Source organism: Chrysochloris asiatica, unplaced genomic scaffold, assembly GCF_000296735.1.
Source record: "Chrysochloris asiatica unplaced genomic scaffold, ChrAsi1.0 scaffold00078, whole genome shotgun sequence".
Classification (NCBI taxonomy): domain Eukaryota; kingdom Metazoa; phylum Chordata; class Mammalia; order Afrosoricida; family Chrysochloridae; genus Chrysochloris; species Chrysochloris asiatica.
The window spans coordinates 12,237,015-12,259,294 of NW_006408596.1; the positions used below are offsets into that span (position 1 = coordinate 12,237,015).

Genomic DNA, 22,280 nt, shown 5'->3' on the forward strand with positions numbered 1-22,280 from the left:
ATTAACCTCATATGCATGTGAAAGCTGGATAATAAATAAGGAATACCGTAGAAGAATTGATGCATTTGAGTTATGGTGTTTGTTGGAAGAGAATATTGAAAGTGCCATGGGATGCCAAAAGAACCAACAGATCCATGTTGGAAGAAGTGCAGCCAAGAGTGTTCCTTGGAGGCCAGGATGACCAAACTTCGTCTCTCATACTTTGGACATACTGTCAGGAGGGTCCAGTCACTGGAGAAGGATACCCTGTTTGGTAAGGTGGACGGTTAGAGAAAAAGAGAAAGAACTCCAACGGGATGGATTGGCCAAGTAGCAGCATCGATGGACTCAAGCGTGGCAGTAATAGTGAGGTTGGCCTAGGATCAGGCAGTGTTTTTTTCTGCTGTGCCATAAGGTCAATATGAGTTGGTACCAATTCTATGGCACCTAATAACAACAGGAGGTCTATGATTACCGGTTACAAACAAGAATAACACATTTGCATTATGGATAGGAAAGCACTGTCTGCTGTATAGAATGCATTTCTCAGGTCTTTATTGAGCACCTATAAACATAGAGAAGATTATGAAGCATCTTTGCATTGTTGTTGTTAAGTAGCTTCTAGTCCTTTAAAACTCATAGTGACCCGGTTTAGGGTTTATAAGGAGCAGCTGGTTGGTTAGAACTGCCAACATGGGCGGTTAGCAATCAGTGCTTATCCCACAGCACTGTACCAGGACCCCATTATTACATTTTGCTGCTGTTAAATGTCATCGAGTTGGTGCTGGTTCATAGTGACACTGTATAAAGTTTCTCAGGAGTGGCTGGTGTGTTTAAACCACCAATCTTTGGATTAGTAGCCCAGTGCTTATCTTCCAGCTCCACACAAAGACTCCTTGTTATTGTTAAATGCTATCAAGTTGTTTCTGACTCATAGCGACCCTGTGTAGGGTTTTCTGAGGAGAGAATGGTGGGTTTGAACTGCCAGTCTTGTGGTTAGCAGACCAGTGCTTATCTTCCAGTGCCACACCAGTCACTTAGTATTTTTGTTGACTATTCAGTGAGTAAGAAAGATACTGTCTTTGCTGCCATGGAACTTGTAGTTTCTGGTAAGACTTTGAATCAGTTAATTCCTGTTTGACCCACTGGCGATAATTTGCATTTCCACCCCAGATTTTTTTGTTGTTGTTATGTGCCATGGAGTCGGTTCCAACTCATAGCAACCCTCCATAGGTTTTCCGAGGCTGTAAATCTTGACGGGAGCAGAAAGCCTCATCTTTCTCCTGCGTAACAGCTGATAATTTCAAACTGTTGACCTTGCGGCTTCGCAGCCCTATTCGGAATTCGTATTAAAATGTAGATTCATAATTCTGTATATCTGGGGTGGAAATGCAAACTTTGAGCTGTGAACTGACCATCAGTGAAGCTGTGGGAAGCCCTGTTTCACGGGGAAGAGAGACACAGAAGTGTGTCATTAAACCTCAGCAATGAGAGTACTTGACCGGCAGTTGTTAGAGCGTTGTGCAAAGCTGACCTGGGACAGGAAAGAGAAAGTGAATGTTAATTAGAGGAGGAAGGACAGAGTGGGACAAGAGAGGGAGTCCAGCCACGTGTGGTAGTGTGCTGTGGAGTCGGTTTCAACTCACAGCAAACCTGTATAGTCTGTAAATATCCACAGGGACAGAAAATCTCATCGTTCTTTTATAGTGCTTACTGTAGAAATTCTTAACCTAGGATCTACTTCATAGAGTTCTTCAATCCTACACAATTGTGTGCTCTGTTACGTTCTTAACATAAATTTTGTTTTTGTTTTTTTCTTTCTAGGGGTCAGAGTCAGTAATAGCTTTCTCAATTTTTGTTTGTTTATGTCTGTGAGTAAAAATGGTTGGTGAGTAGGATTTAGTACCTCCGTGGAATTGGCTGTTGAGTTAGTACATACCCTATACCAGTCAGATAGCTGAGCCATCTTCCTTAGCAAAGACACATTTCGCTTTCATTTCCTTCATTGCTTAAAGGACAAAGCACCTGGAAGAGATGTTTTTTGTACTCTGACCGCAGAGTACCCTGTACAGGTCTTGTGTATACACATACCCATCTGTCAGTCTTCTGTCTCCATTCTCTTGTTTCTGTCTCTTTTTTGAAAACTCAAAATGAGTTTTTTTTTGGACCAAAATAAGTTGAGACTTTGGAATTGAAGAGTAACTATTGATAATTGTTGGGTTACTTTATCTTTCTCTTTGGGAGAATACTTTCCTCTTACATGTACTCATGTGTACACCCAGCTCAGCAGTAAATTCTCTCTTGGTTGGGGTGAGGGCAGAGAAAAGGGAGCCACCGCCCTGGGCAAGTTCCAACCTTCTCTGAGGTAGATTCGGCCACATGGCTAACTCTCTGCCCTATGACTGCTGTTCATGCCAACCTGACTGTCTGCTTATACAGAGGTGAAGTCAGGGGCAAGCCCCTAGGACTTACAGAGTTGAGTAAAAATGCAGGTTTCTCCATTGCAGTTCTGTTTCTCATCCTTTCACTGCCGAGGAAATAACTGATCACAGAAACCGATGAGCTGTTGAAAATCCCGTTTAGAATCAGATGGGTTCAAATGGAAGGATCAGTAATTTCCATGGCTGTTTTGTGTATTAGTGATAATAACCTTTTGTTGACATTGTCTGACAAAGAAATATGATCTGTAGGGGGAACTCCAGGAGATATATTGGTACAGAGAGTTAGAATCGCAAATAGAATTTTCGGTAGCTTTCTGTCTTTTGCCTTTGTCCTTGAATGTTCTTGGCTGTGTGCTACCTCCCTCACCATCCTATCCTGTTCCTCCCTTCCCAACCCCCCATTTTTTTCCTGGAAGGAAGTCATCAAATAGAATTTGTGACTTTGACTTTCACTGAAGGGCAAACGTTTTGAAACAAACTACGCATTGTCTTTTATAGTTGCAGATATTTTGGTTTTGTTTCATATAGTACTTGCCAAAGCTTTGGATTTTTCTGTTTTCACGCTAAATTCATGTTGTGTTCTCTGTTACGGAGTAAATGATCTTATTCTACTCTGCCCTTCAAGACATATATAAAAGAATGAATTTATACGTGTTTGAATGGTATGTACTAAATGAGGATGTCCAAATGCCACGTGAAGGCAATGCTTTAGTGTTGGATGTGATCCCATACCTGGTGCCCACCCTCTTACTTTCATTCTAAGTGTTATTGATTTAAAGATACACATGCAATTTACTAACAACTTTTAGAGAATAAAGAAATGCTATCACCTGATACACCTGTATCTAAGGAACGACAGAATTGAGGAGCTTTGGCATCATGAAGTTAGTGACATCAGGTGGAAGTGGAAAGTCCTCGCTCTGGAACTAGATTGTACCTGGGCTTCATTTCCAGCTCTGCTCTGTGACCTTGTGCCTCAGCTTCTTCAACTATAAAAATCAACAGTGTAGTAGTCACTTTATGTTATCATTACAAGAATTAGGAGATGCTGCACCTTGTCATCAAATCGAAGGGTTCAGGCAGTAATACATATGATTTGTAGTATTTGTTATTGTTGAAGAAAGGATCACCAAAATTTTCATGGAAATATCTATTTATATGTAGTCTAATGGAGCGGTCAGATAAGCACTGGACTGCTAACTGAATGGTTGGCGATTCAAACCTTGGAAATCCTAAACAGGATCACTGACTGGGAACTGATTCAAAAACACTTAACAGCAAGAAGTTTTTAAAAACGTAGAATTCTCTGAGCTAGTGAATAAATTATGGAGAGTTAATATCATTTCTTGAGTATTTCATATTTCCTGCTGTAAATGTAATGCCATCACATGGTCTTTAACCTTAAATAAGAAGTTTAGGAAAGCAGATTGGATTCCTTTTAAAATGATTTTCATTATGAAGTGGGGAAATTGTTGTAGAAATTCATTTTCAATGTAAAACCAGTTGAAGCCCTTGACTTTCTAATTCAGCAATGCTTCCTATTGGCACTGCCCAAAGGGCCAGAGGAAACTATTGCCATTTACTAACCCATCCAACCTGTAATGAGTTGGATGAGGATTTGAATTGTTTCCATCTTCCGTGATGGTGTGGAAATTACAGACACAGAGGCCAAGTATGGAGCTGCCTGAGTGTTGAATAAAGACTTGCTGTATAACTCTTGTTCTGAGGCTTTTCTAAAAAGGTCTGTGCTGTTTCACTGGATGCTGTTAGCAGTGACTTTGTATCATCAATTCCAAAGTGTACATTTTTTCCCTCACATTTTTATATCTTGGAAATCAGGGTCCTCCTTACAATTGATGATGTCTCACAATTGGCCAGATGGCAGTTATAATAGAGCTGTCATTTGCCTACACATGAGTGAACTTGGTCATAGCTGTTTGTATTGTTGTCACTTCAGTTGAATTATATGTGTTGTTGGTATTAAATGAGTTGGGCTGAATTGCTATTTAATACGTCTTCAAAAAGGTTACCCTGTGATTTAACATGAAACATAATGTACACAAAAGGCATGGAAACAGAAGGTGTGGGCAAAGAAAGTATCTTTATTACACAAATGACTGTTCCTTGCTTTCTTGCAAGACAGCATCCAAGTTCTTTACTACACCCTCAAAAGGACAAGGTCACGACTAATGAAGCCACTAGTATGCTTTTTATTACTGAGAAACTTGCCAAAGGATTGCTTATAACATGCCCGGGGAGTGGGGTAGGGAAGGCAGCATTGAAACAGCAAAATGGATGGCAGTGACTTGGAAGCACATCCTTGGGACACTACAGAAATGCTGTGTGCTGGCATTCTCCGTGGCCTGGGAGTCCAAGGTACGCTGTCAGTGTGGTTTGATTATAGGAATACACAGGTGTGAAGGTATTTCAGGAATAAATCAACCAAGTTTGTTTTGTAAAAAAAACATGTGCAGGAGTCGTGTATGCTAAAATCTATGCCTAAAACTTAAGAGTTTTTTGAAAAGGATAAGGTAAAATTTACCTCAGTAATTTTTAAGAAAACATCTTGACAGTTTAATTGATGTTTTTCTTTTTAATGGTGCATCTCATCAGTCATTACTGACTCAGTGATTTACTGTGGTTAATTTGTTGTTGAAACTTTAAAAGTAATTGTTGATGAAATTGTTGTAGGTGCCTAATGGATAAGAACTTCGTCAGGATTGGGAAATGGTTTGTTCGACCCTATGAAAAAGATGAAAAGCCGGTCAACAAGAGGTGAGTCTTCTAAGCACTATTGGCTTTTGGTTTCTTTTCCTTAATCATGGCTGTCTTTTGGAGAGGGACACTTGATGTGTTTATTACCTCATAATATTGGTACTTCAGACATGTGAAAATAGACTTGGACTAGAAAGGTGATTGTAAATATATTCATGTTGAAGCTACTTTTTACCACTCTTACCTGATTTATATTAATCCTCCCTCATCTTTTGTCATTAATATTTTATATGTCTTAATTTTATTAACCAAGGTTAGCATAGTGGTTACTAGTCGGGCTGCTAATCTCACGGTCAGCACTTCGGAGCTACCAGCAGTTCCGTGGGAGAAAGATGAGACTTTCTGTTCCCATAAAGATTTACAGCCTCGGAAATGTATGCAGGGTCACTGTGAGTCAGAACAACTAAACAGTCATTGAATGAAAATGGTAGTAATTTTTATAGAACTGATTGATGTCCCTTGACTGTTGTACAACTAAGACTATGAATTGTGTCCCTTAAACAAGCCTGAACTTTATCCATCATTTATGATGTGCATGGCTTATTATAGGCAATTCTTGATACTAAACAAGGGTAGGATTATAGTTTAATCAAAACTACTCCCCTCCACTCAGAAACCTGAAAGTGAAATATTTACCTCACTTACCCAGCTCTGGTAGCTTAGTGGATTACATGTTGGGCCGCTAACTGCAAGTTCAGTAGTTCAAATCCAGTTGCTCCTTGGGAGAAAGAGGAGGCTTTCTGTTCTTGCAAAGATGTACAGCCTTGGAAACCCTATACAGGGACACCATGTACAGACTTGATAGCGTACTACTGCTACCGCCACCCCTACCACCAACAACAACTTATGAATACAGTAAGGACTTAGTTGTAGTCATAAGTTGGTGATGATTGTTTATATTGGTCTGTGACTTAAAGTAGCAAATGTTTTGATTTGTATTTTTTTAATTGTATTTTATTTAGATGTAAAGAAGATTTAGATTTTCTGTTGTTAAAGTGTTAACTTTTTTGTCTGTGACTTTAAATGTATAAATAGTTACATTAGCCTAGCATTGTTGTATTCCTCAGTCTTACATCTACTCACTGATGAATTAACCAAACTAATCATATATTTTTGACCATTAGTCACTGCTGTCATGATTAGGCAGAAATTTGGGGATGTCGGAACCGTAGGAATAAGATATCTATTAGTATTTTAATAGTAAAAACAGTGTGGAAAAGTCAAGTCCAATGTATTTATATAAAGCTTGTATATCTTTTACTCATTTGATACTGAAATTTGTCTTAACTTTAGCAAGTAAGGTCTGAATGTTGTTGTAAAGTGCTGTCAAGTCGATTCTGACCCATAGCAACTCTGTACAGGGTTTCTGAGGGTGTAAATCTTTACGGGAGCAGAAAGCCTCCTCTTTCTCCCGCGGAACAGCTGGTAGTTTCGAACTGCTGACCTTAAGGCTCGAAGCCCGATTCTTAACCACTGCACTACCAGAGCTCCTTAAGGTCTGAATAGGACATGTAATATATTTTGATATTTTGTGGAAATTGTTGAGCTGCGAAAAATGTATTACTTTGTTATTCTTGATTGAATATGGAACTTTGTTGTCTTGTAGTACTGAGATGTTAAAGATTCTAAAAAGAATATCTCAGAAGACAGTGTCAACAATTAGAGCATTTTTTAACCGAAGTTGAATTTAATATTTCATTAAATGAAATAACTTTTTCTACTTTTATCCTGAGCAGAAAATAGTTGGACATAGAATCTCATTGGCCAAGTCATTTGGATGGAGAGAGTGATGCTGTGAGGGAGGAGGGGATTTGGAGTTAAAGACATGGACTCATATCCCGTTCCTCTTCTCTCAAGTTCATATACAGTATTTCAGTTAGGGAAAGCTGTACAGCTTTCTGAGATGAATTATCTTGTTGTTAAAAAATTTTTGGCCGTTTGCGAGTTGATAATTAGTAATTACTGTCTTGGAGGTTTTTGGTGGAGATTTAAGTGTAATTTATATAGCGATTTACGATCTTAAATGGTGACAATTAAACACAAACATACAGAAGTCCTGGTTTTTAAAAGTGGAATTTGTAAAAGCCTTTGCTTAAAAACAAGGCAATGAAAATATATTTTTTAAATGTTTAGAAATTATTTCAATCATGAAGGTTTTTTTCTATTGAAAAAGGTCTTTTATTTTCCAGCTTTCAGCACTATATTTGATTACTGCAGAATTTGAAGTCTATATGCTCTTTAGTCTTGGAATGCCATTTTTAAAAATTATTAAAGACAATAGCTGATTACCTCTACTTTCAATTTGTACTCCTGGTATGGTACTGTAGGGTAAAAGGACTAGACTGCTAATCACAAAGTGGGCAGTTTAAACCCACCAGCGGCTCCTGTATAAGGTTGCTATGAGTCAAAACTAACTCAGTGGCACTTAACAAGAAGTAACAGTTTAGTAGCCCAGATGGTGCTGTAGAATAAGCACTGGACTGCTCAGCACTGACTTGCTAACCACAAAGACGGCAGTTGAAACCTACCAGCCACACTGTGGGAGAGAAAGATGAGGCTTTCTGCTTCCGTAAAGATTTACAGCCTCAGAAACACTATATAGAGGGTCATTATCGCGTCATAAGCAGCTGGATGGCAGTGGGTTTGGGCTTTTACTCACAGTTTGGACTTTCGATCTTTTGTGGTACTCAGGTTATATACGACCTGAGTTAACATAGTGCAGTGATTTACGAGTTGGGTTGCGAACCTCAAGGTCAGCAGTCTGAAACGATCAGCTGTACCACAGGAGAAAGATGAGGCTTTCTGCTCCCGTAAAGATTTACAGCCTCAGAAACCCTATGCAGGGTCTCTGTGAGTTAGAACCGACTCCACTGCACACAACTGCTACCAACTTGCTAGTGCAAACCCACCAGCCACTCCTTGGAAACCCTATACAGTGTCACTATGAGTCAGAATTGACTCAGCAGCACTTAAAAACAACAAAGTGCCTTTTCTTAGTTACTTAGCCATCTCTTCCATCTTAGTCAAACCTTTCTTGTTCTTGGATGATGCTCCAAATAACCTGAATATCCTAATATTTTTTTGTATGTGTTATGAGCAGTAATATATTCTAACTGGATATGGATTATTTACACTGTACTTTTGTGTTGTTTTGTCTGAGTATTTTCTCCCCTCTTAAGCTTAGGATTATTTGTTTAAATTTTTTTTGTGTGCTCTAGTGTAGTGGTTACGAACCAGGCTGCTAACCTCAAGGTCGGCAGTTCAAAACTACCAGTGGTTCCACGGGAGAAAGATCAGGCATTCTACTCCTGTAAGGATTTACAGCCTCGGAAACCCTGTGCAGGGTCACTATGAGTCAGGACCGACTCCACGGTACTTAACAACAACACCAACATACCATCTAACATATACATTAAAGCCAAAGAGTCATTAATAACAGCAAAAAATTTTTGCTTAACAAGATGAAATACACAATGACTTAAAAAGGTTCATGGAAATGTTTCATTATCTTGTAATTCCTGTTTTCCACAAATGTTTTGGAGCCCCCACTTATGTTGGTATCCCATGCGAGTAAAGTTTTAACTAAAGGTAATACAGAAACAGCTGCAAGTATACACTGACAGAGAACTTCCAGAGGTTCCAGCCAGATTCAGAAGAGGCTGTGGAAAGAGGGATATCATTGTTGATGTCTGATGGATCTTGGCTGAAAGCAGAGAATATCAGAAAGATGTTTACTTGTGCTTTATTGACTACAGAAAGGCTTTTAATTGTGTGGATCATGACAAGCTATGGACAACATTGCGAAGTATGAGTATTCCGGAACACTTAATTGTGTTCGAATAGAACATGGGAACACTGAATGGTTTAAAATTAAGAAAGGTGTGCAACAGGGTTGTATTCTTTCACCATATTTATTCAACCTGTATGCTGAGCAAATAATCTGAGAAAAGCTGGATTCTATGAAGAAATATGTGGCATCGATTGGAGGAAGACTCATTAACAACCTGCGATGTGCAGATGATACAACCTTGCTTGCTGAAAGTGAAGAGGACTTAAAACATTTACTGATGAATATCGAAGAACACAGCCTTCAGTCTGGATTGCATCTCAATGTAAAGAAAACAGAAATCCTCACCACTGGACCAGTAAACAACATTCTTATCAACAGAGAAAAAATGGAATTTGCAAGGACTTCATTCTTCTTGGCTCAACTATCAACACTCATGGAAGCAGCAGTCAAGAAATCAAACGACATATTGCAATACGGGAAATCTGCTACATAAGTAACCTTTTTAAAGTGTTGAAGAGCAAAGATGTCAGCTTGAAGACTAAGGTACGCCTGACCCAAGCCATGGTATTTTCAGTAACCTCATATGCATGTGAAAGCTGGACAGTGAATGAGGAAGATCATAGAAGAAGTGTTGCTTTTGAATTATGGTGTTAGAGGAGAATATTTAGAGTGCCATGGGCTGCCAAAAGAATAAATAGACCTGTATTGGAAGAAGTGCAGCCAGAGTGCTCCTTGGAGGCCAAGATGACCAAACTTCATCTCTCATACTTTGGACATATTGTCAGGAGGGACCAGTCCTGGTGTGGCGCTGTGGGTTAATGAGCCAGACTGCAAAGCCATTTGAATTGCAAGTCCGGCAGTTCAAGCTTACCAGTTGCTCCTTGGAAACCCTATACAGGGTAGTTATGGGTCGGAACCGACTCGATGGCACTTAACAACAACAACAACATAGTCGTTTATAGCTTTTGGTGTGCTAGTTCTATAAATACAGTCATTTTTGCTAATTTTGAATTACGATTTTTTGAAATAATATATACTTGCATTGTGGTAGTTTTGCTATCCTTTATGGAATCAAAGGAAAAACATGAGAATGCATATTACACACTATACCCAGATTAAATTTAAAAATGATTTGACTTCCTGATTTAGTGTATTTTGAGTGTAGGGGGTATACTAAAAATGCTTTATCTTTGTGAAAACCTGTCTACCTGGCTTATACTTTATTTCAAATATAATAGGCTGGTAAGTTTGAAGTAGGATAGCTTAACATTTCTGGTTAAAGAATATCAGGGAAAGCTGTGAATGCAAAGATGAAATATTTACTTTTTATCAAATTGCAGTCTCCTTAAAATGATCTTATTTGGCCTGCTCTAATAGTCTTCTACCCCTTGCTTTTGACTTCTAGTTCGTCCTGTTTCTAACACTACCCTACACAGACTCTCTTAGATTACTTTTGATGAGGCACTTTCCAGCATGAGAACATAATGTGGCTTGTGTTTAAGATGTTATCTGAACTTGATCTGAGCTTCCTGCTCCCCAGCAGATACTGTTTTTGTCTGTGCAGAGTTGCCTTTTACAATTCCTTGCATAGTCTTAAAGTCCTTTCCTCTTTTGTTGATTTTTTTTCTCTTACCAATTCTGTCTTATCTGGCAACTCAAGTTAACTTTGATCTCCTTTCTGGAATGCTCCCCTGAGGCAACCTTTCTTGCTGTTTGTACTGGCATTTATCATTGTATTTATAAATAACATATTTAAAGTGCTGTTCTTGAGTTTTTAACTTTAAGACTTTACTTGAATTCATGCTGTGGAAGAGGAGACTTTATAGTCTCAAACAATTATTAGCATAAAGGATAATACAAATAGAAATGATGGGAATGTACTTTTATCCTTTGTAATTCTCAGTTTGCCCTAGGATCCAAAGGGAAAATTAGTGTGAGCAGTCAACTACAAGTAGTTAGCTACTTACAACAGGGTTCCTTTCTGAAATTAAGTTGAATGTCTCCCCTTTTATTGTTATTTCTGAAGTTTCCTTACTGTTGTCTGTTGTTAACAATATCTGTATAAATCTGATCTTTACTTATTTTTGAGGGTTGGAAACATATATGAGCATGCGGATATAATAACACCAGCAAATTACGTGCTGCTACAGAGTCCAGTTGTGGTGCTGTAGGGTCACACGGGACCACAGTGTAAAGTGCAGGTTATAGTTGAACCTCACCAGTTGCTCCGCGGAAGTCCTATACAGGGTCACTACGAGTCAGAAGTGTAATCGTAACAACAACGCTGTACGTAATACATATTACTAACAATAAGATATACCAAAAGAGAAAACCTAAAACAAACATTAACATAGCAACTACTACCAATTCATGGTTGTCAGTGGGGTTTGTCCTACCTTGAATATGTCCTTAAGTTGGGACTGCATGTAAAAACAAAACATTGTGCCGTCAAAACCAAAACATTGTCTTCACCATTTTTTTTTTTTTTTAAAAGAAAAGACTGCTTTTGTCAATGTTTAGACTCAACAACTTGCAACTTTGGGAAGAAAAAACCCATACTTGTTTTAGTGTCTATAAAAGGCTTAATAAGGCACATGACATCAAGATTTCCAAAGAGAAAGCAATGTCTTAAGTAGAGCAAATCTGTGACTCTATTGATAACCAATTACCACTGAACGGGCTCCTTTCCTACTTATGGCAACCCATGCATATCAGAGTAGAACTGTGCTCCCGAGAATTTTCAGTAATGGCGTTCCATAAATAAATTGCCAGGCCTTTCTTCCACGGCAGCTTCAAATTACTGTGTCTTAGCTTTTAGTAGTCTTTAAAAAAAAACCTTTTAAAATTGTATTGAGTGAGCTTTATATTCAACAAAAGTCACACGGTTAGTTTCATCTCAATGGTTATAATTTCATCTTAGTGATTATAATCCCCTCCCTGCAACAACAGTTATCCTACTTCCTCCCTGTGGCTTCCCCTTTTCATCTTATATTTCACAAATGAATGAAGCAAAAATACTTGATGTACACATACCAAACAAAAAATATATATTCATTTAAAGTAATGAAAATCTAGGTGTCCTAATGGCGTATTCTGAGAGCTGGCCTCCTGCCCACAGGCACACAGCCTTGCTCAATCCATGGATCTCTCTTCACCATTCTTATCTTGATGCTAAAAGAAGATCCTTTAATAATACTCAGGTTCTAACTGGGTTTAGAATCCTTGATCCTTATAATTATTAGTTTAGAATGAATCTCATTGTGATAGTTATTTTGGAATGGTTTAGTTGTTCTTGTTCAGGTTTGAGGATTTGGGCTTGTATTTGTGATGTTTGCTGTAGCCCAAGTATTTCTCAGTAGCCAGAATAACTGACCCTGCTAGAGTTGGTCCTCTGTCCAGCTGGAACTGGGTTAAAATGCTTATAGTAGAAACAGCCTCGTTGTTGTTGTTAAGTGCCGGTGAGAGTTGGTTCCTATTTATAAGGACCCTGTATAGGGTTCCCAGGGAGCAGTGGTGAGTTTGAACCGCCTACTTTATGGTTCAAACCAACCTAAAGGTCCTGTGTTTATCCTACAGCACCACGCCAGGGCTCCTACTTAACACATTCTGAGATCTTAGCATTTTTAATTTGTTGCACAGAGGAGAGCCTAGAGGAAGCATCGTTGACCATTTGAAGGATTATTTAATACTGAATTGAATAACAGTGAGAGTATACACATAGTATCAGTGTCTGTCTGATAGCCAAGATGGGAGAACACAAAGGGATGCCACAGTGTATGTAAATGAGGACAGTTGGCTAACGTATTTCTCAGCTAGCAGAAATTATGATTCTGTATAGAAAATGTGTAGTCGTGGTGTGATGCTGCAGGTTAATGTGCTGGATTGCAAAATCGGTTTGAACTGCAAGGCTGGTGGTTCAGGCTCACCAGCTGCTCCCTGAAAACCCAATACAGGTTCACTATGGTTTGGAACTGACTTGACAGCGCTTAACAGCAACATAGAAGGTGCATTTCACTGAAAGAGAAAATTAGACTGATGGCTGAAGAATTTGGGGATTTGATTTTACAAAAGAAGTATAATCAGGTCTCTAGTGTAGACTACAAGGAGCTCTGGTAGCATAGTGGTTACTAGTTAGGCTGCTAACCTCAAGGTCAGTCGTTTGAAACTACCAGTGGTTCAGTGGAAGAAATATGAGGCTTTCTGCTCCTGTAAAGATTTATAGCGTTGGAAACCTTATACAGGGTCGCTGTGCGTCAGAACCAACTCCATGGCACACCACCACCACCACCAATGCAGATTATAGTGAATATATGCCGAGCATTTTAATCAAATCATTAATAAGAAAACAAGTGAAATGTGAAAATTAATTTGTTATTTAAGAATAAACTAAATTTTGTTCTTTCAATTTATATGCTACCAAGTGCTTGGCACGGAGTCCTCGTGTGGCGCTGTGGGTGAATGCGCTGGACTTCAAAGTTGGTTTGAACGTCAAGGTTGGTAGTTCAAGCTCACCAGCCATTCCTAGAAACCTTATACAGGGTTGCTATAAATTGGGATCGACCAGGCACTCCTCGGAAACCCTATATAGGGTTGCTATGAATTGGGATCCACTCTAATGCACTTAATAACAACAACAGAAGTGCTTGGAACATGAATGCTTGTTACTTGGCTCTAACTACTTAATGAATGACTCCTGTGAATGAAAGTATTGGCAGTTCAAACCCTCCTGCAAGCTAGTTCTTGAAAACCCTACACAGGGTCTATATGAGTTAGAACTGACTCAGTGGCACTAAACAAAAACAATAGCGAAAAACAACAAAATTAATAAATACAACTCTTTTGGTCTAGGAGTACCTTTAAAAAAAAACAAAACAAAAAAACTTTTTGGACACCACTAGTTTTCTTTACTGCCCACATCGAATTTACTAATTTTTAAAAACAGCTGCCACTGAAAAACTAGTTTCATCAAGATTCAACCTCATTGAAGGGCTTTAATTGTTGCAATTGTGAACTCTTGTTGGCAGATTGTTTGAGTGATCTCTGACAGATGTTGCTTTGCTCCCCTTAACAATGTAAAATCTCCCACAATAACCCTCTGAGTTTGCTGCAGTTATGGAGTGGTTGGGGGTGCAGTTTGGGAGCCTGGGCACTAGATGGTTCTTGGATAGGGCTTTGCTCTTGAATGGCGTTGAATGGGCGAGCTACTCTACCCTCTGTGTGTTATTTCAGATTTTTAAATTAAATTTCTGAAGTATCCTGGGGGGAGAGGCGTTCTCATTAGAATGGTCAGGTTTCTCCCTTTAAAGGGTCTTCTGACAGGTGGTGGCGTCATTGGTTGTCCTAGTAGACTCTCTGCTCTGTGCTCTCCCAAAGTCTATCATGGACATAGGGAACATGAGCCCTTACTCTCCTACTGTCCTACTAGGCTGTTGAATCGTGCCACTTGGATGCACTACAACTATGGCATAGTGGATTCTCAGCTTTGTGACCTCAGGATACCTGTGAAGACATTCGAGGACCAGAGTGCATTTTTTATGTGGTATTTGTATATCACTGTTTATTAAAATTTTATCAGGAGATCCAAAATTATGTATGAGTTAAAATAACAACAATAAACCCGTTTTAAGGTAGTATAAATACCCTGGATGTGTGATTGTTTTTAGTTTTATTTCACCCTTTAAATTAACTACTTTCAAAAACAAAGTCTTGTTTGTGAGAAGAGTGGTCCCTTTTGCAAATCTCTCTAATAATGTACGGGTTGAAAAGAGAACAGCTAGATCTTCTGAATTCTATACTCAGTCTGTTGTGACATCACATGTCACGTAGCTCCTGGAAAACACTAAGATACACTGGGGAGAAAATGAGAGTGAATGGTAAATAATGTCTCAGTATTCTGAAAATAGTTTTACCTGCTTCCTGACTGGAGCTTTAGGATCTTGTAGTTTGTTGTTAAGTGCTGTTTTGTCGGTCCCGATTCATAGCAACCCTGTGTAGGGTTTCCAAGAAGTGACTGGTGAGCTTTAAATGCCTTGTGGTTCAAAGCGACTTTACAGTCCAGCACATTCACCCACAGTGCCACACCAGGATGCACAGAATTTCTCTCTCCCGTGGAGTGACTGATGTCTTTTGGTTAATAGCTGAATGATTATCCACTGTAACTTTACATAATTTGTTGTTAGGTGCCATTGAGTTGATTCTGACTCTTTGTGACCCTGTATAGGGTTTCTCAGTGGTTTGAACCATTTACCTTGCAGTTAGCAGTCCAGTGCCTATCCTGTAGTGCTACACTAGGACTCCGTACTCAGAGGTAGGGCAGGCAAACTTTTCCTCTGCAGCACCAGATGGAAAGTATTGCCAGCTTTGCGGGGCATATGGTCTTTGGCTAAACAAGTGAACTTTGGCATTCTGCAGTGAAAATCGTAGACAGTATGCAAGCAAATGGGTGTGGGTTTTGTTTGTTTTCCCCAATAAAACTTTACTTACCAAAAACTCCAGCAAAAACAGGTGGGTAGGAGGATTTGGCCCAGGGGCCATAGTTTGCTGACCCCTGCTCTCAAGAGGGAAATTGCTATTCTGCTAGGTTGAGCTGGGAAGTGCATAGCTACAAATCCAGGCCTTTCTAGCTTTCTAATCACAATTTTTCCCAGTTCTTCATGTTGTTAATGATTGCACATTGAATGTAGAATAATCACTTCTACATTCAAAAAAATAAAATTTTACCTAGTGATAGTGGTAGAAATCCCTATGGACTGTCTAGATCTTCATTTGTGGTGAACTGTTGAGCAGCTTTTGAGTCTTGCTCATACATAGTGTTGCCTTCTGTCACATTGATAGGGTATTGAGGATTTGTGGTAGCTATTTTGAAAGTGAATATGGACAGAGTATTTTCCTTAGCAATCCAAAGTATGTATTATCACTCTAACAAATGTAGACTCATGAATTGAGCTAAGGTCAATTGTGATCATGAGTGTGGATAGAGGCTTCCATTGTTGCAGTAAGAACTGAAAAATTAAGCATAACTGCTTGTTAAGAACTGCACAGTTCCTGAGCTGTAGGTAAGCTTAGTCTTGAGAGTTGGTTTATTGTTTTTTTTTTAAAAAAAAAAGATGTAAAATAAATGAATAAATTAGAAAAACCAAGTTTTTTTTTGAGGGCACAGTCTAAACTTCCCACCAAATTATGGCGATTCATACACACCTGCTCCTCACTGAGGGACTAGCTTATCATCTGGCATTTCAAATTTATGACAATAGTAAATTACTCACTATCTGAGTATATTGGGAATTTACCTGGGTTTCCTCTCTGTGTCAAGCTCCTGGCCCACAGAGCTACCAGATTTGTCCAGCTGTCCACTATAAAGTGTCCACCTCTTCAGAAGGCCTCTTGCAGTTTCCATCCCCACTTTTGTGGCTCTTGATGCAGCAGAGGAGACTAGGGGGATTTTGAGGGAGCCCCTTCTGAGAAGAACCTGCAAGTGGCCAGAGTAGTCCCAGAGAAGGCTGGGGAAGTTGTTGCTGCTGGTCCCCCGCTACTCCCATGCCCTGGAGTGACCAGGTTCTGGAATGGAAGGGCAAAGGGGCTAACATGTGTCCTGGAGGCTATAGCAGAAACTGGCCATGACTTTCTCATCAGTGGGATGTTGCTGAGCTCTTTTCCTGAGCAGCTGTGAGCCTGACCTCTCAGTGCTGCATATAACTTACTGCCATGCTTCACTGGGCACCGGGGCCAGCAATGGGTAGAGCTAGAAAAGTGCTGGAGCTAAGAATGCATTTTTCAGGCGGAAGGTACAGCCTTTGTGTATATTACTAGGTACTTTATGCCTTGATGCCATTCATAACAGCCCTCTGAATAGTGACGGTAATAGTGATGGTGTTGTTACGTGCCATCAAGTCAGTTCCATACTCATAGCGACCCTGGCTGGTGAGTTTGAACTGCTGGCCTTTGGGTTCAAAATGACCTTGGGGTCTAGGGCTTATGCTACAGCATCATACCAGGATCCTTCTAATTTTAATTAAAGGAAATGAGATATAGACATAAGTAGTTTGGCTGACTCCTGGTGTGGTGCTGTAGGATCAGCATGGGACTGGGAACCACAAGGCTGGCTGTTCAGACCCTCCAGCTGAAACTCATAAACCCGATACAACCCTATACACTATGATTCAGAACTGACTCTAAGGCGCTTAACAGCAACAACATACTGCTAGTAAGGGCTGTAGCTAGATCGATCTTGTACCCTATACTATTGCCTTTAATCTTAGTAAACAAATAATACATACTGTCTTCCCTCCCAAAAAATGGGTAAAAGAAAGTATAGGCTTCATGTTTAGTGTGAAATAATTAAGGAACACATGAATAGATACAGTGAGAGGTGGTTCACCCTGGGATAAAAACTCTTTAAGTACCAGCAAAAATCTCTGCTAGGAGACCAGGCACAAAGAGATGAGCAAAGATAACTGCAACCTTCAAGTCTTTGAAGATGATTTCTAATATGTCTCTCTTTCATGAACCCAGCTAGCACACAATAAAACTCCAAGCGGGGTATTTATATGCATATTTAGGAGAAAGAACCAACTTCCCATCCTTGCACAGTCTCTCAATTAACAGGCAGTGGTCTGGGCACTTGCCCTAAGGGACTAAGCTGAATGCCTCTCTATCAAGAGCTCCCTTGTGGTAGTCACATGGTCTGCGTCTTCCTGCTGAGATCTGTCAATCAGGAAATCCTTAGTGTAGTCAACTGTTTCAAATCAATTTGGATCTTCAGGTCAAAGATCAGAGATAAGGAGAGTGAGGTCGTCCTCTGTCTGCCTCTTAAAAGGTTGCATAAACATTCAGTGACCAGTTGGTGCTTTAATGGTAAGTTATAAGATTATGTTTGACTGTGGAGGGCAGATATACCTTATGTGTGGCATTGAGTCGCAATTAGAATTTTGGAGAAAGATAAAATATTTTCCTCAATTTCACTCATTTTATCCATTAAGCCAAGGTATAAGAAAAAGAGCATCTTTTTAAAACCAAAATTTGGGTGGAGCAGTGCTTAGTAGCGTAGTGGTTATGAATCGGGCTGCGAACTGCAAGGTCAGCAGTTCAAAACTACCAGCTGTTCTGCGGGAGAAAGGTGAGGCTTTCTGCCCTTGTAAAGATTTACAGCCGCGGAAACCCTGTACAGGGTCGCTATGAGTTGGAAGACTTCAAAATTTAATGTCAAACAATCTATTTTATTCAAGGAATATGAATTTGGGGAAAAGTGTCGTAGAGAAATACCTTTTTATTAATAATCAACTGTGAGAAAGCCGCTTTGATTACTCATAACCCTGTTAGTGGTCACAGAGAACTGTGAAGAAAATGTAATAACACATTTATCACTGTTAATAGGATAAATATTAAGTTGGAAAAAAACACAACTTCATGCATTCAAATCCAGCATTGGGGAGATCATTAGTTAGTATTTAGAGTGATAAACATGTCACTCTGAGGAATAGGGTGCGCCTGACCCAAGCCATGGTTTTTCAGTTGTCTCATGCATGCGACAGGTGGACAGTGCCCAAGGAAGATTGAGGAAGTGATGCATTTGAAATATGGTGTTAGCGAAGAATATTGAAAGTACCATAGACTGCCAGAAGAATAAACAAATCTGTGCTGGAAGAAGTGCAGCCAGAATGGTTCGTAGAAGGCAGGATGGCAAGACTTTGTCTCATGTACTTTGGACATGTTATAAGGGGGGGGGACCAGTGGCTGGAGAGGGATATGCTTGGTAAAGAAAAAGAAGAAGACCCTCAGTGAGCTGGATTGCCATAGTAGCTGCAGCAGTGGGCTCAAACATAGCAAAGGTTGTCAGGAGGGTGCGGGACGTGGCAGTGTGTTGTTCTATTGTACATAGGATACTAGAAGTCACAATATACTTGCCAGCACCAAACAACAATTGAGTGGCAGGAATGACGACCCACCAAATCAGTTCTTTAGCAGGAGACAATATCCTTGCCCCACAGATGTAAACTTAACATAATTTAGAAAATTAAAAAAAAAAAAATTACGTATGATTGAAAACTGTTCTAATAAAACAGTTCAGTTCAAGATATGAGTATACATTTACCTTTCTCAGTAGTAGATTTTGGCTTTTTACCAAGTTTACCTTTCATCTCTGTTCCTCTTTTCTTCAGCAAATTAGTATCAGACTGATAGGTTTCCTGGGGGTATTCTTTTCTCTATAGGGAAATTTACTCCCTTTTGCTTGATTTAGTTCTTGCTATTCTGTCTTTGGACTCCTGGCATGCAGCTGTAGGATCAGCACTGGACTGCGAACTAACTACAAGACCGGCAGTTGAAACCTACCAGCTGCTGACCTAGCCTCGATGGCTTGATAATCAGAACTCTACTAGAGGAAGCTTGAAAAAAAACAAAGCAATGTTTGATAAAGAAAATGAGGGTAAATTGCTACAATTTTATGAATTTGACTTATACTCATGGAGGAGGTAGTAACTCTAAATACCAACAGACAGGGAAGGAGTCTTCACATCAAGTATCAATGCTATTCCCTCTGTACACAGGGTAGATAGGGATGAGCAACTTACACATTGGCTTCTTAAAATGAGGAGGTGATAAAGGGACAAAGTGACAGGCTTACAAGGTTTCAAGAGGGAGTTAAGTTTAAGAGTATGTGGGGGAAGAACGAGTTCCCACTGAATACTTTTCATCTTGTCTAGATGGGTTAAAAGAGATGGGGATAAGAGTCTTATGATTAAAAAGTGAGTAATTGGTATCATGACTAATTACCACTGTCACAGTTGTAAAGATAGAAGTTTTGTATCAAAAACAGGGACGTAGTTAATATCACAGTCCAGAAACAGGACCCGAGGACCATCAAGGGAGAAGAGCACGAGTGAAATGTGGGACCAGAGATGGAAGCAGAGATAATGACATGGAGAGAGGGAGCAGCTGAGGACTCTAGATTCATGAGAAGAGAGGGACTAAGAGATGATGACCAGGAGCCAAACTTGCAGAATGTGTCCTTTGGTGGTGTAAATTATTATATATGCCTATGTGTTTCAAAACAAAATAGAAAAAGAGCTTAATGTGAATAGAGAGAAATACCGTTAACGGATGGTGCATGGAGGAGATTATAATCATTGTAATGAAACATGGCATATGATTTGTTGAATGTAAAACTGATACTCTGCCCTGTAAATTTTCACACAATTCACAATAAAAACCTTAACCAAAACAAACAAAAATCCTACCACCTGCTCCTTGGAAACCCTTTATGGAATCATTATGAGTCGGAACTGGCGCTTAACAACAACAATAATTCTGTCTTTGGGGTTCTGATGTGACTTAATAATAATTCTGATGGGGTTCTGTATGACTGGTAACCACAAGGTCAGTGGTTCAAAACCCATAGCCACTCCTTGGAAACACTATATAGGGCTTTGCGCGTCTTGGTGTAGTGTTGTAGGAAAAGCACTAGACTGCTAACTGCAAAGTTGATTGTTCAAACCCACCAGCTGCTCCCCCTGAAACCGTATGCAGGGTCACTATGGGTCAAAAGAGATTTGACACCACTTAGCAACAACACCATTTTGTCTTTGGAGCCTTGTTGTGGTGCTCTCAGGTAAGCTGTTAACCACACAGATAGTCCTGCTATACTATTTTTTTTTCCCAAGGACATGTACGAGGGGACATCACAAAATTTATGGAAAAATGGAATTAGAGTATGTTGGAATTTTTTCTTCGGACATTTTAAAGCTCCTTTGTATTACGTTCATAATAAGACCAAACCTAGTGGCTCTTTGGAAACCCTATGAGTCGGAACTGACTGGTAGCGTAGTGGTTACGAATCGGACTGCGAACCTTAAGGTCAGCGGTTCGAAACTACCAGCAGCTCCGCGGGAGAAAGATGAGGCTTTCTACTCCTGTAAAGATTTACACCCTCGGAAACCCTGTACAGGGTCACTATGGGTCGGAACTGACTCGACGGCACTTAACAACAACAACATTCTATCTTTAAATGTCTGACTGACTGAAATAGAGGAAAATAAACTCAGCCCATTTAATATAAAATTGACTCCTGTGGTATGGTGACAGAATTAGCTGTCTCCTTACGTTCATAAGAAAGACAGATGGAGACAAGCACGGACTTTGATTTTTAATTAAGTTTTTTAAAAAATTATGAATGAAATATGAGTTTGTAATTTGAGGGAGCATCCTTTAACGTAGTTTTTGTGACACCCCTCATATATGCCCATGATAGGGTGGGGTGAGGTGTAAAAATTAGCGTAGAATTTTATCTAAGGTGAGAAATGTTAAGTGACCCTCTTCATCTCTATTTCTTCCTCTTTTTCCAATGGGTTTTATAAAACCTTATAAAGAGAAAGACACATCTCACTCCAGAGATGTTCATGATAAATGGTCTTGATTGTATTCTTACAGAAAATTTATTCACAAGATTCTTATATGGTATCTCTGCACTTGTAATCTTACTTAAAATTTACCATGAAATTAAATGAAAGGAAACATTTTACATTTTAACCCAAATTCCTACTCTCCTAAGTCTGGAATTTCAAACTGGTCAGCACTATTTGTTAACAATCAAATCTGATTTGTTATGCTGCTGGAGTCTGGAAGAATCTGTGAGTCAATACTGTCAGTTCCCTCACTTTATAAGTTCAGAGAGGTTATGTGATTTATATAAAAAGCACCACAGTATTTAATTTCACTAAGTGGTTTCAGGGTTTAGATTCTGGTTCTGCCCACTAATCTTTATTGCCTCTCAGTTTATGTTACAATGTCTCACGAACAGGCATGTTTTATGTGCATGGTTAAAAAAGCAGAATTACTCTGTAAACTGATTAATGCTTAGCCCATAGTGTTGTTAAGTGCTGTTGAGTTGGTTCCTAGTCATAGCAACTCTGTATAGTAGTGGCAAGGAACCTTTTCCTACCAGAATTTATAACACCATTCATGGGCCAAACAAAATATATCAGATTGAAAATTAGCCTGCTGATTGTCACAACTGTGAAGGTACAAGTTTTGTTACATAAAGGGGAGAGTAGGTAATCTTACAGTCCAGGAAGAGAGGACCCTAGAACCATCAAGGGAGAAGAGCCTGAGTAGAATGTGGGACCATAACCGAAGAAGCAGCAACACCAGAGATAAAGGCAGCGATGAAGACATGGAGAGAGGGGGAGCAGCTGACAACTCTAGACTCATGGAAAGAGAGGGACTGGGTGCTAGTGGCGAGGAGGCAGGCTTGCAGAATGTGCCCTTTGGTTGTTTGTTATGTTGTTGTTATGTGCCATCGA

General features: G+C 39.5%; 1 protein-coding gene across 1 annotated transcript in view; it reads left to right on the top strand.

Moving 5' to 3' along the window:
* The window catches only part of MED13L (mediator complex subunit 13-like), a 367,925-nt gene that overhangs the window by 203,642 nt on the left and 142,003 nt on the right, over positions 1–22,280 (top strand). The window contains exon 4 of the mRNA XM_006865509.1: positions 5,112–5,195. Coding sequence (XP_006865571.1) covers positions 5,112–5,195 — 84 coding nt within the window. The remainder of the gene's footprint in view (positions 1–5,111; positions 5,196–22,280) is intronic.